The following is a 22,019-nucleotide window of genomic DNA, read 5'->3' as shown; positions in this document are numbered from 1 at the left end:
TCGAGAGCTCAATACAGTACAGCCGTCCCAATCACACAGGGGGAAAGTCAAAGCTCTTAGAGGGGCCTGTGAGCCATCAGAATCCACACCCTTCCCCTCTATGTCTTCATTTCCCAGCCCCCAGCCCTACTTATTCCACTCCTCGCTGTTCTTCAACACGCCAGGCTTGCTGTGGCCCCAGCACCTTGTCACAGGCTGATCCTGCTGCCTGGAATGCTTCTCTCCCACACGCCTGCCTGGCTTCCTCACCTCCCTTAGGTATTTTTCCAGTGGCATCTCAGGGAGGCCTCTCTTTTCTACCTCCCCATCTCCTCCCATCCCTCTCCCCAGCTCTGTCATTTGACATACGTGTAGCATACAATTGCCTTTGTTTCTCATTCTTTGTACGCTAGAATCACCAGAATGTGTGCTCTGTGAGGGCGGGGATGACTTCTGTCTGTTTTGTTGCAGCGTACATAGTAGGTATTGAATGAGTGTGTGAACGAGCCTGTGAGGTAGGGTTAGGAATGTCATTCCCATTCTGCAGATGAGGAATGGAGGCTCAGAGAGGTTGAGTCACCTGGCCCAGGTCACACAGCTGATAATGACAGAGCGAAGATTGAACCCAGAGACACCCTCTGACCCCCATATAGATTATGGAGACGTGACTCTTAACCATTCAGGACCCCTGGGACTCCCCAGTCCCCTAAGGCATCTTCTGTTGGCCTCAAACTTTTTTATTTTGGGGGTCGGGTGCAATAGCTCACACCTAGACTCCTAGCACTTTGGGAGGCCAAGGTGGGTGGATCATTTGAGGTCAGGATTTCAAGACTCGCCTGGCCAACAGGGTGAAACCCTGTCTCTACAAAAAAAAAAAAATTAGTTGGGCATGGTGGTGCATGCCTGTAGTCCCAGCTATTCAGGAGGCTGAGGCACAAGAATCACTTGAACCTGGGAGGCGGAGGTTGCAGTGAGCTGAGATCACGCCACTGCAATCCAGCCTGGGCCACAGAGTGAAACTTTGTGTCAAAAAAACAAACAAACAAAAAACACTTTATTTTTGGCCCTCAGCCTGCTGAGGGGTAAACAGAGGACAGGATCACATGGGAAAACTGTCCCCAGTCTGAGATGACCTCACGGTTTGTTAGGGACATGATAGCCGAGTGAGGGGAGGTCATCCTGGATGACCACCTCCACGCCGCTCTAGTTCCCGACCCAGGATGCCTGCTATGGCCGCCCCCAGCCAGGAGTGACCTCTCCCTTCTCCCACTGCTGTCCACAGTGTGGGGATTGTGTCCCTTCTCCTCATGCCCTGCACATAGTGGTACATATGGTTGAATGTTGAACGAGGAAGGAAGGAAGCCTTTCCTGAGGCCTTCTGCATGTCCCATAAGTGGTCCTCTCTCGTATGTTACGCCATTCACTCTGGACGCTGTCCTCTGAGGCGGACGGGCGGGCTGCGCCCACCTCATAGATAAGGAAGTTGAGGCTCAGAACTGTGGAGCTCATCCACCCTGCTGGCCAGATGGGAGGCGCTGGAGCCTGGCTGAGTGTCACTTGGGCCTGAGCCCAAGCCGTGAGCTGCACACCACGGGAACCTGGCATCTTGACATAGAGTAGGCACCATCTGTTTGTTCTGGGGCTCCCGGACCCAATGGGTTTCTCTGTGTAGCAAAGGGAATTTAAGTTAAAGAAGAAATTGCTAATTGTGAGCCAGAATCTCCCGTTCTGCAGGGGGTGATGGGAGGGACGGGACCCTCCAGCCAGGGCCGGGTGGCTGCAGGTGGAAATCAGTGGCCGCAGTGGCCATTTGTGGAGAGCAGACCTCATGCTGATTCCTCTGCAGGCTAGTTGGATAATCCTCAGGAATCATTCAGAAAGCACTCACGGCACCCCCGCTGTGTGTCAGGAGCTGTCCTAAGAGAAACCCCGCCCCCAGGGACTGACTTCTGGTGGGGTGAGAGTATGGGGAGCAGGGACCCAATAAGTAAGTGAGAGAGGTCATTTCAGGTTGTGCTGGGAACCACACTCCAGGGAGATGGGATGGAGGATGCCTGGCAGCAAAGGATTGGGAGGGACTTCAAATGGGCAGTCAGGGGAGGCTTCTTGGAGGAGGTGTTATTTCAGCAACTTCAACTTCAGTGAGAGAAGGAGCCACCCAGGCCTAGATCCTCAGGGACAAATTATGATAGGTGATGTCAAGGAGGCTCAAAGTGGTTGACCCCACCCAGCCCCCACACTGTGGCCGCCTTGCCCTTTCCTGGTGGTGTTGTGTTTGAGGGCCACAGGGCATGGCCTCTCCTAGTCTGGTGTGCTTCTGGACTGGGAAGGGAGGTGAACCTGTCTTCAGTAGCCCATGCTATTCTCTGCCTCTAGAGACCCAGACCCAGGCCAGGGTAGCCCTCTGTGGAGGGGACAGTGGACTCAGCGTGGACCTGGCAGCCCTGGTGGCTTGGCCACAGTATGGCCCACTGCAGTTGGTGGCCAATGCCAGCCATGCAGTGCCTGCTCTCCAGAGGCTGGGCCTGCCCTTCACCAACCAGGTAAGGAGTGGATGGGACAGGACCTCCCTCCACATTCTGTCCCCTCTGTCCGATTCCTGGTGTGCAGAGGACTCGCTGTGTGTAGGGTGGGTGGGGAGGGCCAGGCCTTGGGTTTCCCCAGTACTTTACAGTTTACAAAGGCTTCATTCATAATCGCTATAACCAGGTCTGCTGAGCAGTCTCTGCGTTCCGAATCACAGGGCTGGCGTGGGTGGGTGCTCGGGGCCTCATCTGACTCCTGGCCTGCGTCCTTCTGCCCTGCAGTATTGGGTCAGAATCAAAGCTCCTGCTTGTCAAGCGCCTGCCCCGTGCCCAGCCCCTTTTAAAGGGTTGATGGGCGTTCGTTAGTCTCATCCTCCTAATGCCCCAGAGAGAGGCAGGATGGCACCGTCCTTACGAAGGCCCTCTCCGGTGTTCAGATCCCAGCCCTGCTGCTTGCCAACTGTGTGACCTTGGGCAAACTCCTTCACCTGTCTGTGCCCTCATCTCCTCATCTGCAAAATGGGGATGATGATATTACCCATAATGTGGAGGTTGTGAGGGTCGAGTGAGTTAATCCCATTAATGCCTGCGTAGATGCTTAAGAAGCACCTGCTGTGATGAAGGGGAAGATGATGCTGATGGTGTGACAATGACTATTATCATCATCATCTCTGGGTCACATGTGAGAGTGTGGGCGACTTGTCCAAGGTCACCTAGCAAGGAAGCAGCAAAATAGGGACTCAGACTTGGCACCCAGGCTCTTCCTCTTGGTGTCTTCCTGCCTCGGTGAAGAGGAACCCACATGGGGCCATGCCCTGATCACTGTCACTTGGCATGAACTCATCCTGCCTAGCTGGGCCCTCCTTCTCCAACACAGAGAGTATTCCAGAGCCAGGCATTAATGCTTCTTTCACAGCCTGTTTCAGATTACCCAGCAACCCCTGCCCCACTCCACTCGGCTGTGGGAGGAGGGGGCAGCTCCCGGCGGGTCAGGGGGCCAGGCTGTCACCCCTCCTGCAAAGGATCTCTGCGCTGTACCCCACAGCTGAGTACATTGGATACCCTGTGCCCTGACTTCATCTAAACCCTTTCCTGGCCTCAAGGTCAGGTGACACGGAGTCCTCCAGGGAGCACATGCTCTGTCAATGTCTGGACTGCAGCTGTCCTTTGGGGTCCCTTGGTGGGTACTGCCAACCTCAGCTGCAATCAGAGTCAACTCTGGCCCTGCATCCTCAGCATCTATGAGAGTGTTGGATAAGCAAAGCCTGCGGGGCTTCTGTGGCTCCCAGGCCATGCTGGGGTTGGGGACAGGGACGTGCTGGGCTGTAGAGCTTGGCTGGGGTCCCCACCAGGCTTGTGAGGCTCCTCAGGCTGTCTGCACCTGCACATCTCACAGCCTGCTCCCTTCTCAGCTCGTGTTCCAAGGACTCTGGGAGGCAGAAGAGATGAGCTCCTTGCTGCAGCTGACCTGTGATTCTCAGGCCACCTTGGTCCTTGATGTCCGTGGCCAGAACCAGGCAGTCAGGTGAGGGGGGCCCCCAGGAGGAGAGGAGTGGGGGGAGGAACCATTGGCTGGGCACCTACTGTGCACCATCGCTGGATACAGCACCTCTCAATCCTCTGCTCAGCCTCGCTGCATAAATATGGGTAGGAAGGCTCAGAGAGGCCAAGTGACTTTTCCAAGGTCACACAGCTGTAAAAATCCCTCAGCCTCTCCAGGCAGGCCACTGATGAGTTCTTGGCCTCAGAAACTAAGTGCATCCCAGGCCCCAAACACTTATTAGTAACTATTACTGCCCTTAGGACTGGGGGTCTGGTGAGGTGCTTGGTGCTCCTATGTGTGTACTAAGTCAGGGGCCACCAGGCAGGCTCTAGCGCTCGGGTCTCAGCAGTGAGGGAGGGGGTGAGTAAGCCAGTTGTTGAAAGGGTAGACCAGTGGTTCTCACCTAGGGGCGAGTTTCCCCCCAGGGACTTTCAGCAAAGCCTGGGGAATTTCTCGTTGCTACACTGGGGAGGACGACACTATGAGGGTCAGTGTATAGAGGCCACAGATGCTGCTGAGCATCTTGCAGTGCTCAGGACACACCCACAATGGTAAAGTCCATGAGCCAGGATGTCAACTGTGCCAAGGCTGAAACGTGGAGGTGGAGAGGAGCCTGACAGGAGGGTGCAGCACCCTGGAGTTAGCAACATGGGAGACAGGCCTGGCACAGTGGCTCACACCTGTAATCCCAGTGCTTTGGGAGGTCGAGGTGGGAGGATTGCTTAAGCCCAGGAGCTCAAGGCCAGCCTGGGCAATATAGTGAGATCCCCATTGCTACAAAAAATCTTTTTTTTTTTTCTTTTTTTGAGACGGAGTCTTTCTCTGTCACCCAGGCTGGAGTGCAGTGGCACGATCTCAGCTCACTGCAAGCTCCGCCTCCTGGATTCATGCCATTCTTCTGCCTCAGCCTCTCCAGTAGTTGGGAGTACAGGTGCCCACCACCATGCCTGGCTAATTTTTTGTATTTTTAGTAGAGATGGGGTTTCACTGTGTTAGCCAGGATGGTCTCGATCTGACCTCGTGATCCGCCCACCTCGGCCTCCCAAAGTGCTGGGATTACAGGCGTGAGCCACCACATCTGGCCTACAAAAAAATCTTAAAAATGAGCCTGGCATGGTGACGCATGCTTGTAGTCCCAACTGCTCAGGATGCTGAGGTGGGAGGATCACTTGAGTCTGGGAGACTGAGGCTGCAGTGAGCAGAGATGGTACCACTGCACTCCAGCCTGGGTGACAGAGAAACACCCTGTCTCTAGTGAAGAAAAAAAGAAAGAACAACGTGGAGACCATAACGACCCTGGCCTGGAGGAGTGAGGGGAGGGGTGCTATGTGAGGAGGATCCCTGGGAGGGAGCTAGGGGGTTAAAATCCTGCTGTCCATACCCTGCTGGAGCTCCCATAGGACCAACCCAAGAAAGCTCATTGATGGGCTCATGGAAGACTTGAAGCCCAGAGCCATGCTTCACCATTGATACCAATGGGGAAACTGACGCTCAGAGAGGGGCAGCCAAGAAGCTTGCCCCTGGTGCCAGAGCTAGGCAGAGGCCAAGCCGGGACTCAAATCCACGTAACTTGGCTCCAGAGTGCAGCCCTAACCAGGGCACCGTATGGCCCTTGGCCCTTGGACCTTGGAGTGTGAATAGCCCTGCATTAGGCCACTGATGTGATCCTGGTTCTCTGACTCTCTCTGGGGGAAGTCGACTTGGTCTCGACCTGGCCCTGGGGTACTGGACAAAGTGCTGTCTCACCAGCTTCAGGCCTTCTCTTTACTTCTTTCTAGCAAAGAGCTGCTGTTCTCAGGCCAACATCACCTCCCCTCCCTCCTGGGCCGCTGCCCCAGCTCAGCCTCAGCCTCAGCTAAGGTAACTGTGCCCCAGCTGCCTGGCCCCTAACTGGTTCCAGATGCCTGGCCCGAGGTGGGAGGGAGCCAGGCCCCTCTGGGGAGTGTTAACGCATGCACATCTGTTCGCCAGTCTGCAGCAGGCTCCGGTGGGCAACCCTCAGAAACCCCTGGCTCCAGCTTTCCCAAACACACCCAGGTTTGCATTCCTGGGCCAGCCCCTGTGGCCCCAGTCAGGCCTACAAGCCCTTCCGGAGATGGGGAAGGCCTCCTCACCCAGTGCCTGGCGCCTGGCATTGCCTCACCCAGCCTGGCACACTTGTAGAGACTGCAGCGGATGATACAACCCTTTGGAGCTGTGCCAGCATCACCCCCATCTCTGCCCTGCATGCAGGACTGCAGCAGGGGTCGTAGGAATGGACAGGAGGACCCAGTAGACTTAGGCCAGGTTCCTCTGTCCCCCTGAGCTGTCATCTGTGCCCAAGTCCGGAGCTCCTGGAGGGCATGCCTAGTGCCTGGCACAGACCCCAGCACACGGTAGGTGTTCAGTAAAAAATAGGGCATGAATAGGTGAGTGCATGCATGAATGGTCACATCTGCCAACTGGTCACTTCATTTTGCTACCAGCCACCACGTTTTGGTAGGCTGTCTCCGCCCTGGCCCAGGCCGCCTTTGTTTACAGAGCGCGTGCTATGTGCTGGGTCCCCTGCCGCATTTACACATGATTTTGGAGTTCCTCAAACCTCACTACAACTGCATAATCATTCAGGGAACTCTCTCTCTCTCTCTCTCTCTCTCTCTCTCTCTCTCTCTCTCTCTCTCTCTTTCTCTCTCTCTCTCTATTCAGGGAACTTTCTCTCTCTCTCTCTCTCTCTCTCTCTCTCTCTCTCTCTCTCTCTCTCTCTCTCTCTCTCTCTCTCTCTCTCTCTCCATTCAGGGAACTTTCTCTCTCTCTCTCTCTCTCTCTCTCTCCCTCCCTCCATTCAGGGAACTCTCTCTCTCTCTCTCCCTCTCTCCATTCAGGGAACTTTCTCTCTCTCTCTCTCTCTCTCTCTCTCTCTCTCTCTCTCTCTCTCTCTCTCTCTCTCCATTCAGGGAACTTTCTCTCTCTCTCTGTCCATTCAGGGAACTTTCTCTCTCTCTCTCTCTCTCTCTCTCCCTCCCTCCATTCAGGGAACTCTCTCTCTCTCTCTCCCTCTCTCCATTCAGGGAACTTTCTCTCTCTCTCTCTCTCTCTCTCTCTCTCTCTCTCTCTCTCTCTCTCCATTCAGGGAACTTTCTCTCTCTCTCTCTCTGTCCATTCAGGGAACTTTCTCTCTCTCTCTCTCTCCATTCAGGGAACTTTCTCTCTCTCTCTCTCTCTCTCTCTCTCCATTCAGGGAACTCTCTCTCTCTCTTTCTCTCTCTTTCTTTCTCTCCATTCAGGGAACTTTCTCTCTCTCTCTCTCTCTCTCTCTCTCTCTCTCTCTCTCTCTTTCTTTCTCTCTCTCTCTTTCTCTCTTTCCTTTCTTTTCCTTTCTTTCTTTCTTTTCTTGCTTTTCTTTCTTGCTTTTCTCTCTCTCTCTCTTTCTCTCTTTCTTTTGACAAAGTCTGTCACCCAGGCTGGAGTGCAGTGGCACAATTTCGGCTCACTGCGGCACAGTTTCGGCTCACTGCAACCTCTACCTCCCTGGTTCAAGTGATTTTCCTGCCCCAGCCTCCTGAGTAGCTGGAATTACAGGCGTGCACCACCACGCCTGGCTAATTTTTCTGTTTTTGGTAGAGACGAGTTTTCACCGTGATATCGAGGCTGGTCGCAAACTCCTGACCTCAAACGATCCACCCATCTCAGCCTCCCAAATGTTGGGATTACAGGCATGAGCCACCACGCCCAGCCTTATTTTTTATTTTTAAAACTTCTTTCTGAGACAGGGTCTTGCTCTGTTACCCAGGCTGGAGTGTGGTGACATGATCATAGCTCACTGCAGCCTCAGGCTTCTGGGTGCAAGTGATCCTCCTGCTTCAGCCTCTGGAGTAGCTGGGACTACAGGTGGTACCACCACACCGGGCTCCATTCAGGGAGCTTCTTAATTTTTTCCCAAGTTTTATTTTAAGTCATTTCAACCTATGTAAAAGTTACTGTAGGACAGTGAACACTGACCACTTGTTAATATCTTTCCATATTTCTTACCTATGTTACATAAATTTGTATCATCAGACACATTTTTCTGTATCTTTAAGAATTAATATAGAGATGTTTCTGAAAGCATCACCTTTTTACTCTGATACACTTCAACTATTTCCTGTAACAAGAATATTTTCTGATTTAACACAATAATTACAGCATTCAGGAAATTTAACGTTGAAGTAATAACTTCATTTAATGTACAGCCCGTATACATTTTCCCAGCTTTCCCACTAATGTTCTTGCAAAAAACTGTTTTGTTTTGTTTTAAATCCGGGATGCAGGCCAAGATCACACAGCATGCGTAGTTGCCATGTCTTTTTAATTTTCTTAATCTAGAACAGAGGTCTACAAACTTTTATTGTGAAGTAAAATGTGTGGGGGTTGCAGGCCTTATGGTCGCTGTTACAACTACTCAGAATTGTCACTGTAACAGAAAAGCAGCTATAGAGGATATGTAGGTGTATAGACACGGCTGTTACAATAAAACTTTATTTATAAAATCAGGTTGTAGGCCAAATTTGACCCAAACGGCAACTCCTGATCTAGAACGTTCTCCTTCTACACCCTACCTTTCCTTACCCAATGTTTTATTTTTTTATATTTAGTTTTTTTTTTTTTTTACCCTTTTTGAGAAGAAGTTTCACTCTGTCACCTAGGCCGGAGTGTAGTGGCATGATCTCAACTCACTGCAACCTCTGCCCCCTGGGTTTAAGTGATTCTCTTGCCTCAGCCTCCTGAATAGGTGAGATTACAGGCTGCACTACCATGCCTGAATAATTTTTGCATTTTTCATAGAGATGGGGTTTCACCATGTTTGCCAGGCTGGTCTCGAACTCCTGAGCTCAAATGATCCGCCCACCTCGGCCTCGCAAAGTGCTGCGATTACAGGCATGAGTCACTGCATCCGGCCCTCCAACATTTTATTATATAATTTTTTAGACACTAAAAAATTGAAGTAATTTTATGGTGAATACCCACATATCTAGATTTTCCTGTTCACATTTTATTTCACATAATCACATGGCTCTTCATCCATCTTATTTTTGGATACATTTCAAAGTAAGTTGCAGATATATTTTATTGCCATTAACCATCTTAAAAACATTTTATTGTCATTAACCATCTTAAAAAAAAATCCCAACTGGATGCAGTGGCTCACACTTGTAATCCCAACACTTCAGGAGGCTGAGGCAGGAGAATTAGTAGAGTTCAGGAGTTCAAAACAACCTGTAACCTAGGGAGCCCCCGTCTCTACAAAAAATTTAAAAATTAGCCAGGCATGGTGGTGTGTACCTGTATCTCAGCTACCCGGGAAGCCGAGGTATGGGAGAATTGCTTGAGCCCAGGAGGTTGAGGCTGCAGTGTGCTGTGTTCATACTACTGTACACACTAGCCTGGATGACAGAGCAGACCCTGTCCCTGTCTTAAAAACAAAACAAAACAAAAAAAAGTCCTGCATTGACAATTTTGAAGCGTTCAGGAAGCTATTTTGCAAAACATCCTTCTAATGTGGATTTGTCAGATTGTTTGTTGAAGATTCAGGTTGAACATTTTTGACATGGGGTATCACTAATGTAATGATGCATTTAGTGAGATCGTTAAAAATATCAGCTCTTAGATGGGTACAGTGGCTCACACCTGTAATCCTAGCACTTTGGGAGGTTGAGGAGGGTGGATCACTTGAGGTCAGGAGTTTGAGACCAGCCTGGCCAACATGGTGAAACCCTGTCTCTAGTAAAAATACAAAAATTAGCTGGGCATGGTGGTACATGCCTGTAATCTTAGCTACTCAGGAGGCTGAGGCAGAAGAATCACTTGAACCTGGGAGGCAGAAGTTGCAGTGAGCCGAGATCGTGCCGCTGCGCTCCAGTCTGGGCAACAGAGCAAAACACCTTCTCAAAACAAACAAACAAACAAACAGCTCTTGAACATCTTCCCAGAGACTCTCTTTTTGTAGGTTTTAAGTGGGAGCCCAGAATCTATATTTTTAGTAAGTCCCCCCCACCACTGCTTTTCAGCCAACCTGGAAGTTAGCATTTCATACAATTTTCACAACAACCCATAATAAAATAGGTGTCCTTATCCGTGTTTTTGGATTAGAAGGCTCAAGTGGTTAAGGAACTAGCTGGAGATCACTCACCTCTCAGTGGTAGATTCACACTTGGAGTTCTGTTGTTTGATGTTGACACATGCCCAAGCATAGTTATTTCTGCTAGACTGCCCCCTGCTATCTGCAACAGTACTACAACTAGAATTCTTGCCTGCTGGTGCCAGGCTGGTAGATACTTTCAAGTCAGTGTTATAGTGGGGAGGGCATAAGGATATAGTTGCCATGGCCACACTTGATGGCCTAATCTGAGGCTTCATACCCTCACATCATCAAAGTTCATCCAGCCCCAGGAGCTGTGGGTCTCTTGGGCCTGGGACTTTGGGAGGCAGAGCCCTCAGCCTAGAGCCAGCATCTGCTGGAATGTTCCATCAGAGCCCTGATAAGGAGCTCTATCCTGTTTTTTTTTTTGTTTTTTTCCTGAGCCAGCTACGCTACTCCAAGGGTGAGGTTCAGAGCATGTTCGCCTTGGGCGTGGAGGAGCATCATTGTCACATCAGCACGCAGCAGGTAGCTGCTAAGGCCAGTTTCACCAACTTCATCAAACTGGAACAGACCTTCCTGCAGGTGTGTGAAGGTCAGCCCAGGGCTGGAGCACGCTGGGGGATGGGGGGCTTCTGGGACAGCCCTCTGAGAAAAGAGAAATTGTCCTAGTGTCCTGGTTCCTGGGAGGAAGGACAGGCAAGGCTGTGAAATGAACAAAATTTGCTGGAGTGGATTATCAGCTGGTCTCTATATCCATCCATTCTTGCTTTTGCATGATTTATTGAGCATCTACTAGGTGCCAGGCACTATTTCAGAACCTGGGGTGTGACCTAAAACAGAACTGATCAATCCTTCCTCTCATCAAGTGTCCACTCTAGTGGGGGAGATTGACTCCCTGAAATCACATAAACGAAATATGCCAAATAGTAGTATCACATGGAGAAAACATAGTGAAGTGACTGAGAGTGACCAGGGAGATTATTTAGATTAGGTGGCCAAGAAAGGCTTCACTGAAGAGATGACACATGAGCTAGCAGTGGATGATAAGCACCAGTCATTTGAAAATCTGGGGGAAGGCCGGGCGCAGTGCCTCACGCCTGTAATCCCAGCACTTTGGGAGGCCAAGGCGGGTGGATGATCTAAGGTCAGGAATTCAAGACCAGCGTGGCCAACATGGTGAAGCCCCGTCTCGACTAAAAATACAAAATTAGCCAGGTGTGGTGGCACATGCCTATAATCCCAGCTACTTTGGAGGCTGAGGCAGGAGAATTGCTTGAACCCAGGATGTGGAGGTTGCAGTGAGCCGAGATTGCACCATTGCACTCCGGCCTGGGCAACAAGAGAGAAACTCCATCTCAAAAAGAGGAAAAGAAAAAAGAAATCTCTGGGGGAGGGGCATTCGAGGCAGGTAAAGAGACTGTGGTATATATACACCATGGAATACTACACAGCCATGAAAAAGAATGAAATGCTGTACTTTGAAGCAGCAAGGATGCAATTATCCGAAGTGAACTAGCTGAGAAACAGAAAACCCAATATCCCATGTTCTCACTTATAAGTGGGAGCTAAACACTGAATACACATGGACATGAAGATGGAAACAATAAACACGAAGGCCTCCAAAAGGCAGGAGGGTGAGAAGGAGCCAAGGGCTGAAAAATTACCTGCTGGGTATGATGTTCAATATTTGGGTGACAGCTACGCTAGAAGCCCAGTCCCCACCATTACACAATATACCTATGTAACAAACATGCACACTGACCCCCTGAATCTAAAACACATTTTTTAAAAAGAGTATTCCAGGCAGAGGGAACAAGACATGCAAAGGGCCTGAGGCAGGGATGGGTTTGCATGTTTTAGGAATGGCCAAGGAGCCACTGGGCTGGAGCTGGGTGGGTGGGGAATGGTAGGAGGTGATCTGATCACACAGGGTATGTCAGGCCACAGGGAGGTGTTTGTAGTGTATTCTATCTGCTGCTAGAAGCCTTTGAGGCCATGATCCCTCAATGATGATTTCAGATCCCTGCGGCTGCTGTGTGGGGAGGGACCTACAGGTGGCAGAAGTGAGCAGTGAGGAAGCCCCATAATAGGCACGGCAATAATAATGTATGGTCCAAGCTAGGGGCAGTAGTGATGGGTTTTAGAGACGTTTAAGAGCAAACTTCCTACTCCACCCCAGCAGTCCCCCTGCAGTGCCTTCAAGTCACCCTCGGACTGTGGCACCCACCAGCAGGGACAGCGTCCGTCTCTGAGCCTTTGCACAGACTCTTCCATCTGCCTGGAATGCTCTTCCCTGCCTCCTCCCCACGCTTGCTTCTTTGTGTTCCCTTCTGCTTTGAATGTCTCTTGTGACTGTCCTTGTCAACTTGTCCCATCATTTACTGTCCTGTGACTGTCTCCCTGGGAGCCCCTTAAGGGCCGGGACCAGGTCTTGGCTAGCTTTGTACCCAGCACTCAGCACTGGCTTGGGAACATAAGACCTGCTCGCTACATGATAGAGAAGCCCCAACACCAACTGCATGCCTCCTACAAGCTCCTCTCCACCGCCTAGCCCTGGGCTGGGTGCGTCACTTGGATTATCTTGCAGAGGTTGATACTTTCTTGCCTCCATTTTCTAGGACACTGAGGCTCAGAGAGGTTGGAAAACTTGCCCAGAGCCACACAGCTTGGCCATGGAGTTGAGAGGTGGCTGTTCTGTGCTGTCTCCTGTTGGCCATACCCCCCTCACTCACTCCCCTCCGTTATGTTATCTGCTCATCCTTAGGAAGCATTTGGGGTTTTGACCCCCTGACATATGTCACCATGCAGGAAACTAAATGATTCACAAATACTCCCTTTTTCCTCCTCTGCAAGCTTCTCTCCTTTACCATTCCAGGCAGAAGCGTAGGTCAGGTTCCCCCGTGACGCCATCATTCTCTTCCAGCTCAGCGCCCTTCCCGGGGAGCTGGTCCTGCAGACCACATACGAGCGAGCTCAAGGGACCCGTGTCCTGCGCCAGGTGGTGCTGTGGGATGGCCAGGAGGTGGCCCTCACCGGGAGCCTCTCTGGCCCTTTCCCCAAGCCCACCAGGAACTTCAGCCTGCAGGGTGAGTGTGTGAGGGGCTGCAGGCAGGGGTGGCCTAGTCACTCACATCATCCCTAGCCAGGCGCGGTGGCTCATGCCTGTAATCCTGGCACTTTGGGAGGCTGAGGTGGGTGGATCAGTTGAGCTCAGGAATTTGAGACCAGCCTGGCCAACATGGGGAAACCCCGTCTCTACTAAAAATACAAAAATTAGCCGGGCGTGGTACCGGGCGCCTGTAATTCCCGCTACTTTGGAGGCTGAGGCAGGAGAATTGCTTGACCCCGGGAGGAAGAGGTTGCAGAGAGCCAAGACTGAGCCACTGCGCTCCAGCCTGGGCAACAGAGTGACACTCAGTCTCAAAAAAGCCATGAGTGAGCACCTGCATATCCCAGGTGTGATTCTAGGCACCAGGGGTCCATCAGGAAGCAAGATGACCCAGGTGTCACCCCCCTGGGAGACAGGCATTGAGCAACAAGATGCACATAAGCAAAATAACATCAAACTGACCATTTCCACTAGTGGAAAGGGCTGTGAGAGCAAGCAGGGTCTTTGTGGGGTGTGGGCCTCCTTTAGGTGGGGTGGTCTGGGAAGGCCTCTTGGAGGAGGTGACTTCTGAACTGAGGTCTGAAGGATGAGAAGGAGCTGACTGAGGGGCAGATCTGAGCAGAGGCACTTCAGGCAGAAGGTCCCGCGTGGAAATGAGCTTTGCGTGTGGAGCAGCAGCAGCGAGGCTAGCATGGCTGGAATGGGAGAAAGGATGAGGTGAGGCAGGAGGGCTGGGGAACCCAGGTCATGCAGGGTCTCAGCTCACAGAGAGGAGCTGGGGCTCATCCTGAGTGCGTCCAGGCAGGGAGAAGGGGCCAGGGCGTGGAAGGGGTGGCATTCCTGGGCAGTTCTGGTGCCAGGGGAGGTGAGTGCCAATGCAGCGCCAACGACGGCAGCCATGAGCCCCAGGGTCCTCCAGAAACAGGCATCCCTGGAAGGGGCTGTAACTCATGGCCTGTGCAGCCACAAGACTCAGTTACTGTGCGAGGAACCCCCGGAGCACAGATCAGAGTCCCACCCATGAACCGCCAGGTATGGAGAGAGTACAGACCCGAGCCTGGAGGCATGGCTTGCCAGGTGGCCTGATGGAATCCTCCCAGCGTCATGTTTGCCACATGTGTGCCCTGGAAGGCAGAGGAAGTGAGCAGGTCCCCAACATGCCAAGGCAGAGTGCATGCGTGTATGTGTGCTTATGTGTGTATGTGTGCGTGTGCACGTGTGTGTGTGCATACATGCGCGTGTATGTGTGCCCGTGTGCGTTTATTTGTGCCACCCTTGGTGAGCTACACAGTGTGCAGCCCCACACTGTGGTCACAGTGTTGCAGGTTGTGAGTCAGCGGGTGGCAGGAATAAAGGGTTCTAGCCCTGCATGTGGTCGGCCTCCCCAAAACCAATGACTGGGTGGTGCCCTGAGAACCAGCCAGTACCAGTGTCTCTGGGCACAGCTCCTGCAGCCCATCTGAACAGGTGGGTGCCCTTTGTACAGAGCTCAGAGGTCACCAAAGTGCAAAGGGGCCTCGGGCAACCTCCTGCTGTGGGATCCGGGAAAGCAGGGCTGCGCAGGGGCCTCAGGGATGGGTTCAAGTGATGCAGGAGGTCAGGGCAGCTTGACTCACCTGGGGGACAAAGGAAGATGGAGGCCGTCTGTTGTAAGGACTCAGCTATGGGGTGCCACCTGTCACACCCCAAGCTAGAAGAGGGCACAGGACAGCAGACAGAGGCATGGGGGTGTGGGGCTTCCGAGGGGGCGCAGGTCACCTGTGCATGTGAGGCCCCCGGGAGGGATGCAGGTTGTTGGGGTTGCGGCTGGCCCCGTCAGCTCCTGATTGAGGATGGTGACAATGTATTCTGAAACTCAGCAGCATAAAGCAAGCGTGGCTCCTTCTTCACGAGGCTGTGGGTCACCTGGACAGCTTTTCTGGTCTTCCTCATGTTGAAGGTCAGCTGTAGGGTGAGCGGGGGACTCTGCTGGCCTTGGCTGGGCTCTCCTGCCTGCTTAGGGGCTGGCTGGTTGGCAGCTGCACTAGGACATCCTGAGTGCGGGCTCTCCCCAACCGCAGGTGGCACCAGCCCACGGGCCAGCAGGGTTTGTTCTCATGTGGCTGAATGGGTTCAAGGGAGGAAGCAGGCTGAGGCCTCTTAAGGCCTGGGCTTAGAACTGGCACTTGGTCAACTTCACTGAATTCTGTTAGCACATCCCAAGGCCAGCCTGGGTCCAAGGCCTGGGAGACAGACGCCACCTCTTGGAGGAGCCTCAGAGTCTCATTGTAACGGGGCTTCCACAGGGACAGTGCAGGGTGTCGAGTGGTAATGCTGACAAAGTGAGCGTGTAGCTTCTGAGTTTTGTGAAAATTATCTGGGTGTGTGGCCCCCGAGTGGCCAGTTGCATGAGCTGGCATTGGTGTCAGCTGAGTCCCCTGCACCCCCTTGGGCCTGGAGCTGCTGACCTCAGCTTACATGCCCTACCCTTTGTGTATGTCCTCACCCACCCAGTGGAGCTCACCCACCCGCTGCCCCTCCCCCTGCCACGACACTGCAGCCTCCGCCTGTCGTCAGAGCATTCGGGAGGCAGCCACCGGGATGGCCTGGTTGTCGGCTGGGATGGCAGGGACCAGGTAGGTGTCAGGGCTGGAAGGTGACCCTGGGACAGAGGTGAACTCCACCCTGAAGGCTGAGTGGGGTCCTGGGGGCCCTCCTCTGCCCCAGGAGCCTTATTTGGGACCAACGAGGCTGTACCAGGTCCCCAAGGGACTGTGGGAAAGGCACTGGGAGGGCAGCAGGAGACCTGGGTTCCCACAACACCTTGACAGCCACGGCAATGACAGTGGCTAACAGGCCCTGAATGCTTATCCCGTGATAGGTTCTGTGCGTGAACCCACACATCAGCCTCCCATCTGCTCAGTGCTATTAATAGCCCCGTGTTCAGATGACGAAACTGAAGGACTTAGAGGTGCAGCGACCTGCCCACGGCCACAGAGCCAGGGGAAGACACTGGAGGAGGAGCGTGACCTCCAGTCCCATCTCTGTCTGTTCACTCCATCTGCTCCTCTCCAAGCCTCGATTTCCTCCTCTGTGGAATGGGCTGAGCTCTCCAAGGGCCTTGCACAGGGATGCTTTGTGATCAAAGCCACCTGCCCTTGCAGCCTTGACCTTGATGGAGAAGGTGTTCTGTGCGGGTGGGAAAGAGGTGCGGCCTGTCTGGGCAAGGCCACTGGCTGAGTCTGTCTCCCTGCCTAGGTGCTGGTCTCCTCCTCCCTGTGGCTGGGGAAGAGTGAGCTGGCCGCCCGCCTGGCCCTGGCTCACCCATTCAACCTCTCTTGGCGGCAAGCCGAGGCCAGTGGCCTTGCTGAGAGCAGGGGTGGCAGGCAGAGCCGGCAGGTGAGTGAGGATGTCCCAGGCGCCCTTGACCAGGGCTAGAGGTGGGAGCCACGTGGCTGAGCCTGTGGGGCTGGGCACCTCGGGTAGGAGGAGAGTGTGTTCATCAGTGACAAGGACTTCTCCAGAATCACAGCTTCCTGAAGCCTGGGGATCTCTGGGATCATTCAATCATCCGTTTATCAATACTTCATTAAGCGCCTACTGTATACCAGGCAGTGTTTGAGGATAGCTCACATTTTAATGTGGGAAACACAGGCCTCTCCGATTCATCATTTGCAGTTGCTTGTTTAGTGGTAGCTTGGGAGATGGAGGCAGCTGGGCTCCCCGTCTGGCTGGGTGGCCTTGGATGTCTCCCATCGCCTCTCTGAGACTCAGGTTTTTCCATCTGTGAAAGGGAGGCCAATAGGCCAGCTGCGTGCAGGCAAAAGATGCTCTCCAGAATTCAAGCCAAGGAATGAATTAAAAAATCAGAAGGTGTGATAAGCACCATAAAGTAGTAAAGAGGAGCCCGGCACGGTGGCTCACACCTATAATCCCAGCAATGTGGGAGGCCGAGGTGGGTGGATCACTTGAGGCCAGGAATTCGAGACCAGCCTGGCCAACATGGTAAAATCCTGTCTCTACTAAAAGTACAAAAATTAGCTGGGTGTGGTGGTGTGTGCCTGCAATCCCAGCTACTTGGGAGGCTGAGATGGGAGAATCACTTGAGCCCAGGAGGTGGACGTTGCAGGGAGCCAAGATCATGCCACTGCACTCCAGCCTGGGGGACAGAGTGAGACTCGGTCTCAGAAAAAAAAAAAAAAGATGTGAGATTGAGAGTGACTGGGCAGGTGGGTGGGGGAGCTACTGTAGGCGGGTGGTCAGTGAGGGCCTCACTGGGGAGGCGGCCTCGGGATGGGAAGGAGCTGGGCTTGAGAGAAGCTGGAGCAGCAGCACTGCAGGTGGCAGGAAAAGCCCATGCAAAGGCCCTGTGGTGGGAACAAGCCAGGTGCTTTGGGGAGGGCCGGAAGGGGAATAAGATGGGAGTAGAGTGACTGGGGGGGATGGGTGACAGGGAGATGAGGTCAGGTGGGCAGAGACAGATCACACTGGCCCTGGAGGTCCCATTGAGGAGAGTGATCGTTTTCTATCTTTGGAAATGCTGAGTCTGGATGTTGAGGATGAGACTTTTTTTTCACCCAAATGCTTTCAATCTCCAGCCTGGGAATGGTTCTGGGCTCTTCCAGAGATGGGGGCCGGGCAGGGCAGTCTCTCCATCCTCCGTCCTAGTTCCTCTAGGGATATCTGGGGGAGGGGGGCCAGCTTCTCCATCCTCCGTAGCCTCTCATTTCCCAACAGAGATGTGGTGTGGGGGTGGCGTTAGTCTCTCCTCTCCTCCACCTGTGCCCCTTTCCCCACCACTGCTCTCCCTTCCCAATGCAGGTGCAGCTCACCTGGAACAGAGGACAACCTGTGACCTTGCAGGTCACCTGGGCTGACGGGTCCTCAGCATACAGCACGGCCTGGGACGGCTGCCTGGCTGCCTCCCCAGGGCAGGTATGCGGGGCCTGACTGCTGCACCGAGTGTGGGGCTCCCTGTCACTCCAGGCTTCTCGGCTGGCCCCCCAGGTCATGTACCCTCTTCTGTTCCCTATCAGCTCCAGAAAGCTTGGGGCCTGGACACCCTCCAGGCCTGCGGGGCCTTAATGCAGACCCCAGCTGTGTTCGTTGAACAGCTCAACCTGTCCTGGGGCCAACACCGCATACGGCAGAACTTGACATATGAGGTGAGGTCTGGGCAGCAGCATCCATCCGGGCAGGGAACCCCAGGTGGCTCCAGCTGCAGCAGGAGTGTCCAGCTCTGGGACCATGTGGTCCTGGATTCCAGTGCTTGTGGGATCCTGGGCAACTCACTTCTCTGCTGTGAGCCTTAGTTTTCTATCTGTGAAATGGTTTCCTTCCTAACTAGGATGTGGTGAGGGCTCTGGAAGCCCTGGAAGAAAAGCTAGGAGCCCAGCACGAGATGCAGGGAAGAGATAGGGAAGGAGGTGGGATGCTAATGGGCTTCTAAGGATGGGGCGGAGGGAGATCAGGAGCTCAGCTTCCCCGAGGCATCAGGTCTGGTGTCCTCCAGCATCACAACCTGATGGGGCTCCTCATGGGGCGAGCACTGTTCTGCAAAGCCTGGGGCAGGAACCAGGCCATGGAGAAATGGGGAGAGCTGGCCCTGGATGCCCCCTTCCTCCTCTGGGCCTCCCACCTGGGTTCCTGGGGCTCTTAAGCATGGCCCCCTAAGTGCCCACAGCAGAAATCCTGCCACAGGCGGGGCATGGTGAATCACACGTGTAATCCCAGCACTTTGGGAGGCTGAGGTGGGGGGATCAGCTGAAGTCAGGAGTTTGAGACCAGCCTGGCCAACATGGCAAAACCCCATCTCTACTAAAAAATTTTAAAATTAGCCAGGTACAGTGGCATGTACCTGTAATCCTAGCTATTTGGGAGGCTGAGGTGGGAGAATCGCTTGAACGTGGGAGGTAGAGGTTGCAGTGAGCCGAGATAGCGCCACTGCACTCCAGCCTGGGCAGCACAGCGAAACTCTGTTTCAAAAAAAAAAAAAAAATCCTGCCCCAGAGTGTAAGGGGGTGCTGTGGCTGATGAGGGCTCTAATGGTGGATTGCTGCCACATGCTCTTAGGTGAGGGTCTCCACCTGCAGCTGGCCATGGGCATTCTCTTAGGCGATGAGCCGCTGACCTATGGGCCCTGTCATTTCAGAGGCATCGGCCATCTCAGCCAGGTAGAATCATCGTGGAGGCCACCCTGGGGCACGTCCTCGGGGCCTCTTGTACCCGGCAGAGCTTCCGGGGAGAAGTAGAGACTGACTATGCACGCTGGCTGCGGCACTCCTTCCACCTGGGGCTCTGTGACCTGCCCAGGGTAAGTCTGCCCTGCAGAAAGGGACAGCTGGAGGACCAGGGACCCGTGGTGAGGGGGCAGCAGGGAGGGTGGTGCATGCAGAATGCAGGGGTGTGAGTGAGGCAGCCAGACGCCAGCATGGTGGCTCTGCCACTTGCCGGCTGGGTGACTGGGCAGGGCGCATCTCCTCTCTAAGCCTCCGGTGTTTCGAGCCTCCGGTGTTTCATCTGAGGAATGGAAGGAGCCAAGGTTCCAGGATGTAGAGTGATGGTGAGAGTTAAGAGAGACGTGATGCAGGAGTGCTCAGCCTTGGTGCCGGGCACATAAGTTAGAGCTGCTGTAGTCATGATTGCCCCAGAGGAGAGGTCATTGGGATCCCTTCTCCTCAACCCCTTGCCCCTCCTGGTAGTGGGTTGACTGGTTCTTCCATCCACCAACCATCCATCCATTCCTTCACACATCCTTCCATCCTCCTTCCTATCTTCCATCCATCCCCCTATCTCTGCCCTCCCATGTACTCACTCTCTCCATTCATTCATCCTCCCACCCTCCGTCGCTTGCATCCATTCATCTGCCTTTCCAGCTATCCGTCCATCCATTTTTCCCTCTATCCCAAGGATCCATACTCTTCTGTAAAGAGACAGATAGTAAATATTTTAGGCTTTATAAACCATCCAGTCTCTGTTGCAACTACCAGCTCTACCACTGTCCTGTGAGAGCAGCTATAGACGATATGTAAATGAATCCATATGGCTGTATCCCAGTAAAAGTATTTGCAGTCTGGGCACAATGGCTCATGCCTGTAATCCCACCACTTTGGGAGGCTGAGGTGGCTGGATCATGAGGTCAGGAGATGGAGACCATCCTGGCTAACACGGTGAAACCCCGTGTCTGTTAAAAATAGAAAAAACGCGCCGGGTGTGGTGGCACGTGCCTGTAGTCCCAGCTACTCAGGAGGCTGAGGCAGGAGGATTGCTTGAACCTGGGAGGTGGAGGTTGCAGTGAGCTGAGATTGTGCCATTGTACTCCAGCCTGGCGACACAGCACAACTCTGTCTCAAAGTATTTACAAGAGTGGGCAGTGAGCCAGATTCAGCCCCAAACCGTAGTTTCCCACCCCTTATCTTTTCTTCTGTTCATTCAGAAAGCATTTGTGTGTTTCACGTATGCCAGGCTGTGCTCTAGGTGCAGGGACTGGATAGTGAAGGAGACAGGCCACGTGCCAGCCTCCTGGGTGGCACATTCCAGTGGGGCCAGGAAGATACGACAAACTAGAGATGCATGGTCTATGGTCAGGGTGTGCTAAACACTGTGCAGGAATGAAGCGGGGAGGGGGGCAGGCTGTTGCAAAAGGGGCCTTGCTGGTGAGTATGGGCCCTGCAGAGGGAAGGGGCCTGAGGCAGGACTCTGCCTTGAGGAACATGGGGAAGCCCTTACAGAGGAGCAAGGGAAGTGAGGTTGGGACAATAAAGCAGGCCACAGGCCATGCCAGAGCCCAGCTTCTGTTCTCAGTGCAGGGGACAACGTCTGATCTGCGTTTCTTAGAGGTCAGCTGTGAGCTGGGGCAGGTATGGAGGCTGGGAGGTGGCAGCTGCTGCTGCATTCCTGGTGCAGGGGATTATGGGAGAGGAAGCTGCTGCCCCCTGTGCCTGCCTGACACCTAGACTCTCTCGTCCCAGGCCCTCTTGGTCACCGGGGAGCACGTCCTGGGCCAGGGTGGACTCCTGCTGCGTTCCAGCTGCCACCTGGGCCTCGCACCAGACCCAGACCACGGCCTGCACCTCAGCCTGACCCTCCGAAACCACAGCAGGCCTCATTCAACTGACTTCTCCGGGGCGCTGAAGGTCAGTGGCCGGGATAGTGCTGACAGTCCCTGGGGAAGATGCCCCGACTTCCCTCCCGTTCCTTCCTGGCCAGCAGCCCTCAACTGCCTGGGTGGCCCCGCCATCTAGTGGCAATGTAAGGAACTGCAGACCCTCATTCTGGATGGGGCCACAGCTTCACCCTGGGTAGGGGGAACCCCTGCTGAACCTCAGGCCTGGTCCTGGCACCGAGACAAAGCAGCTTCTCCACAGTCCTGACACCCGGCCCTTCCTATAACAAAGAGGCAGAGGCTGGGCTGCCTAAGTTTGAATCCCAGCCTAGCTGCCTCCTGGTACCTGAGTTTCCTCCCCTGTAAAATGGGTATAATAATTGCACTGGCCCTATCTCCCATGGGGTTAATATTGCAAGGATTAAATATATTCATATGCATAGATCGCTTACAGCAGTGCCCGAGAGAAAACAGCCACAACATAAGTATTTGCTATTAGCCATTATTGGCACCGTCTTCTCCCCTGCCTGCCTCCCAGTAGCTTTGGGAAGTAGGAAGGGGCAGAGTTGGTCTCCAGTGCCTACTCTGCCCCGACCTGGCCAGGTGATCCTGATCCCAGGAAGGAACCTCTCTGAGCATGTGTTTCCTCATCTGTAGGAAGGTGAAATCAGATATTTCACAGG

General features: G+C 53.6%; 1 protein-coding gene across 1 annotated transcript in view; it reads left to right on the top strand.

Moving 5' to 3' along the window:
* Nucleotides 1-22,019, top strand: part of LOC104667724 — a 152,532-nt gene that overhangs the window by 105,724 nt on the left and 24,789 nt on the right. The window contains exons 44-54 of the mRNA XM_030925148.1: nucleotides 2,356-2,522; nucleotides 3,917-4,029; nucleotides 5,826-5,907; nucleotides 10,589-10,726; nucleotides 13,068-13,230; nucleotides 15,747-15,868; nucleotides 16,491-16,631; nucleotides 18,054-18,167; nucleotides 18,269-18,397; nucleotides 19,384-19,545; nucleotides 21,203-21,367. Of these exons, the coding sequence (XP_030781008.1) occupies nucleotides 2,356-2,522; nucleotides 3,917-4,029; nucleotides 5,826-5,907; nucleotides 10,589-10,726; nucleotides 13,068-13,230; nucleotides 15,747-15,868; nucleotides 16,491-16,631; nucleotides 18,054-18,167; nucleotides 18,269-18,397; nucleotides 19,384-19,545; nucleotides 21,203-21,367 (1,496 nt within the window). The remainder of the gene's footprint in view (nucleotides 1-2,355; nucleotides 2,523-3,916; nucleotides 4,030-5,825; nucleotides 5,908-10,588; nucleotides 10,727-13,067; nucleotides 13,231-15,746; nucleotides 15,869-16,490; nucleotides 16,632-18,053; nucleotides 18,168-18,268; nucleotides 18,398-19,383; nucleotides 19,546-21,202; nucleotides 21,368-22,019) is intronic.

This window comes from Rhinopithecus roxellana, chromosome 20 (assembly GCF_007565055.1).
Source record: "Rhinopithecus roxellana isolate Shanxi Qingling chromosome 20, ASM756505v1, whole genome shotgun sequence".
In the NCBI taxonomy this organism is placed as follows: domain Eukaryota; kingdom Metazoa; phylum Chordata; class Mammalia; order Primates; family Cercopithecidae; genus Rhinopithecus; species Rhinopithecus roxellana.
The sequence above is the reverse complement of the archived record's forward strand: the minus strand, read 5'-3'. Positions and strand labels throughout refer to the sequence as shown.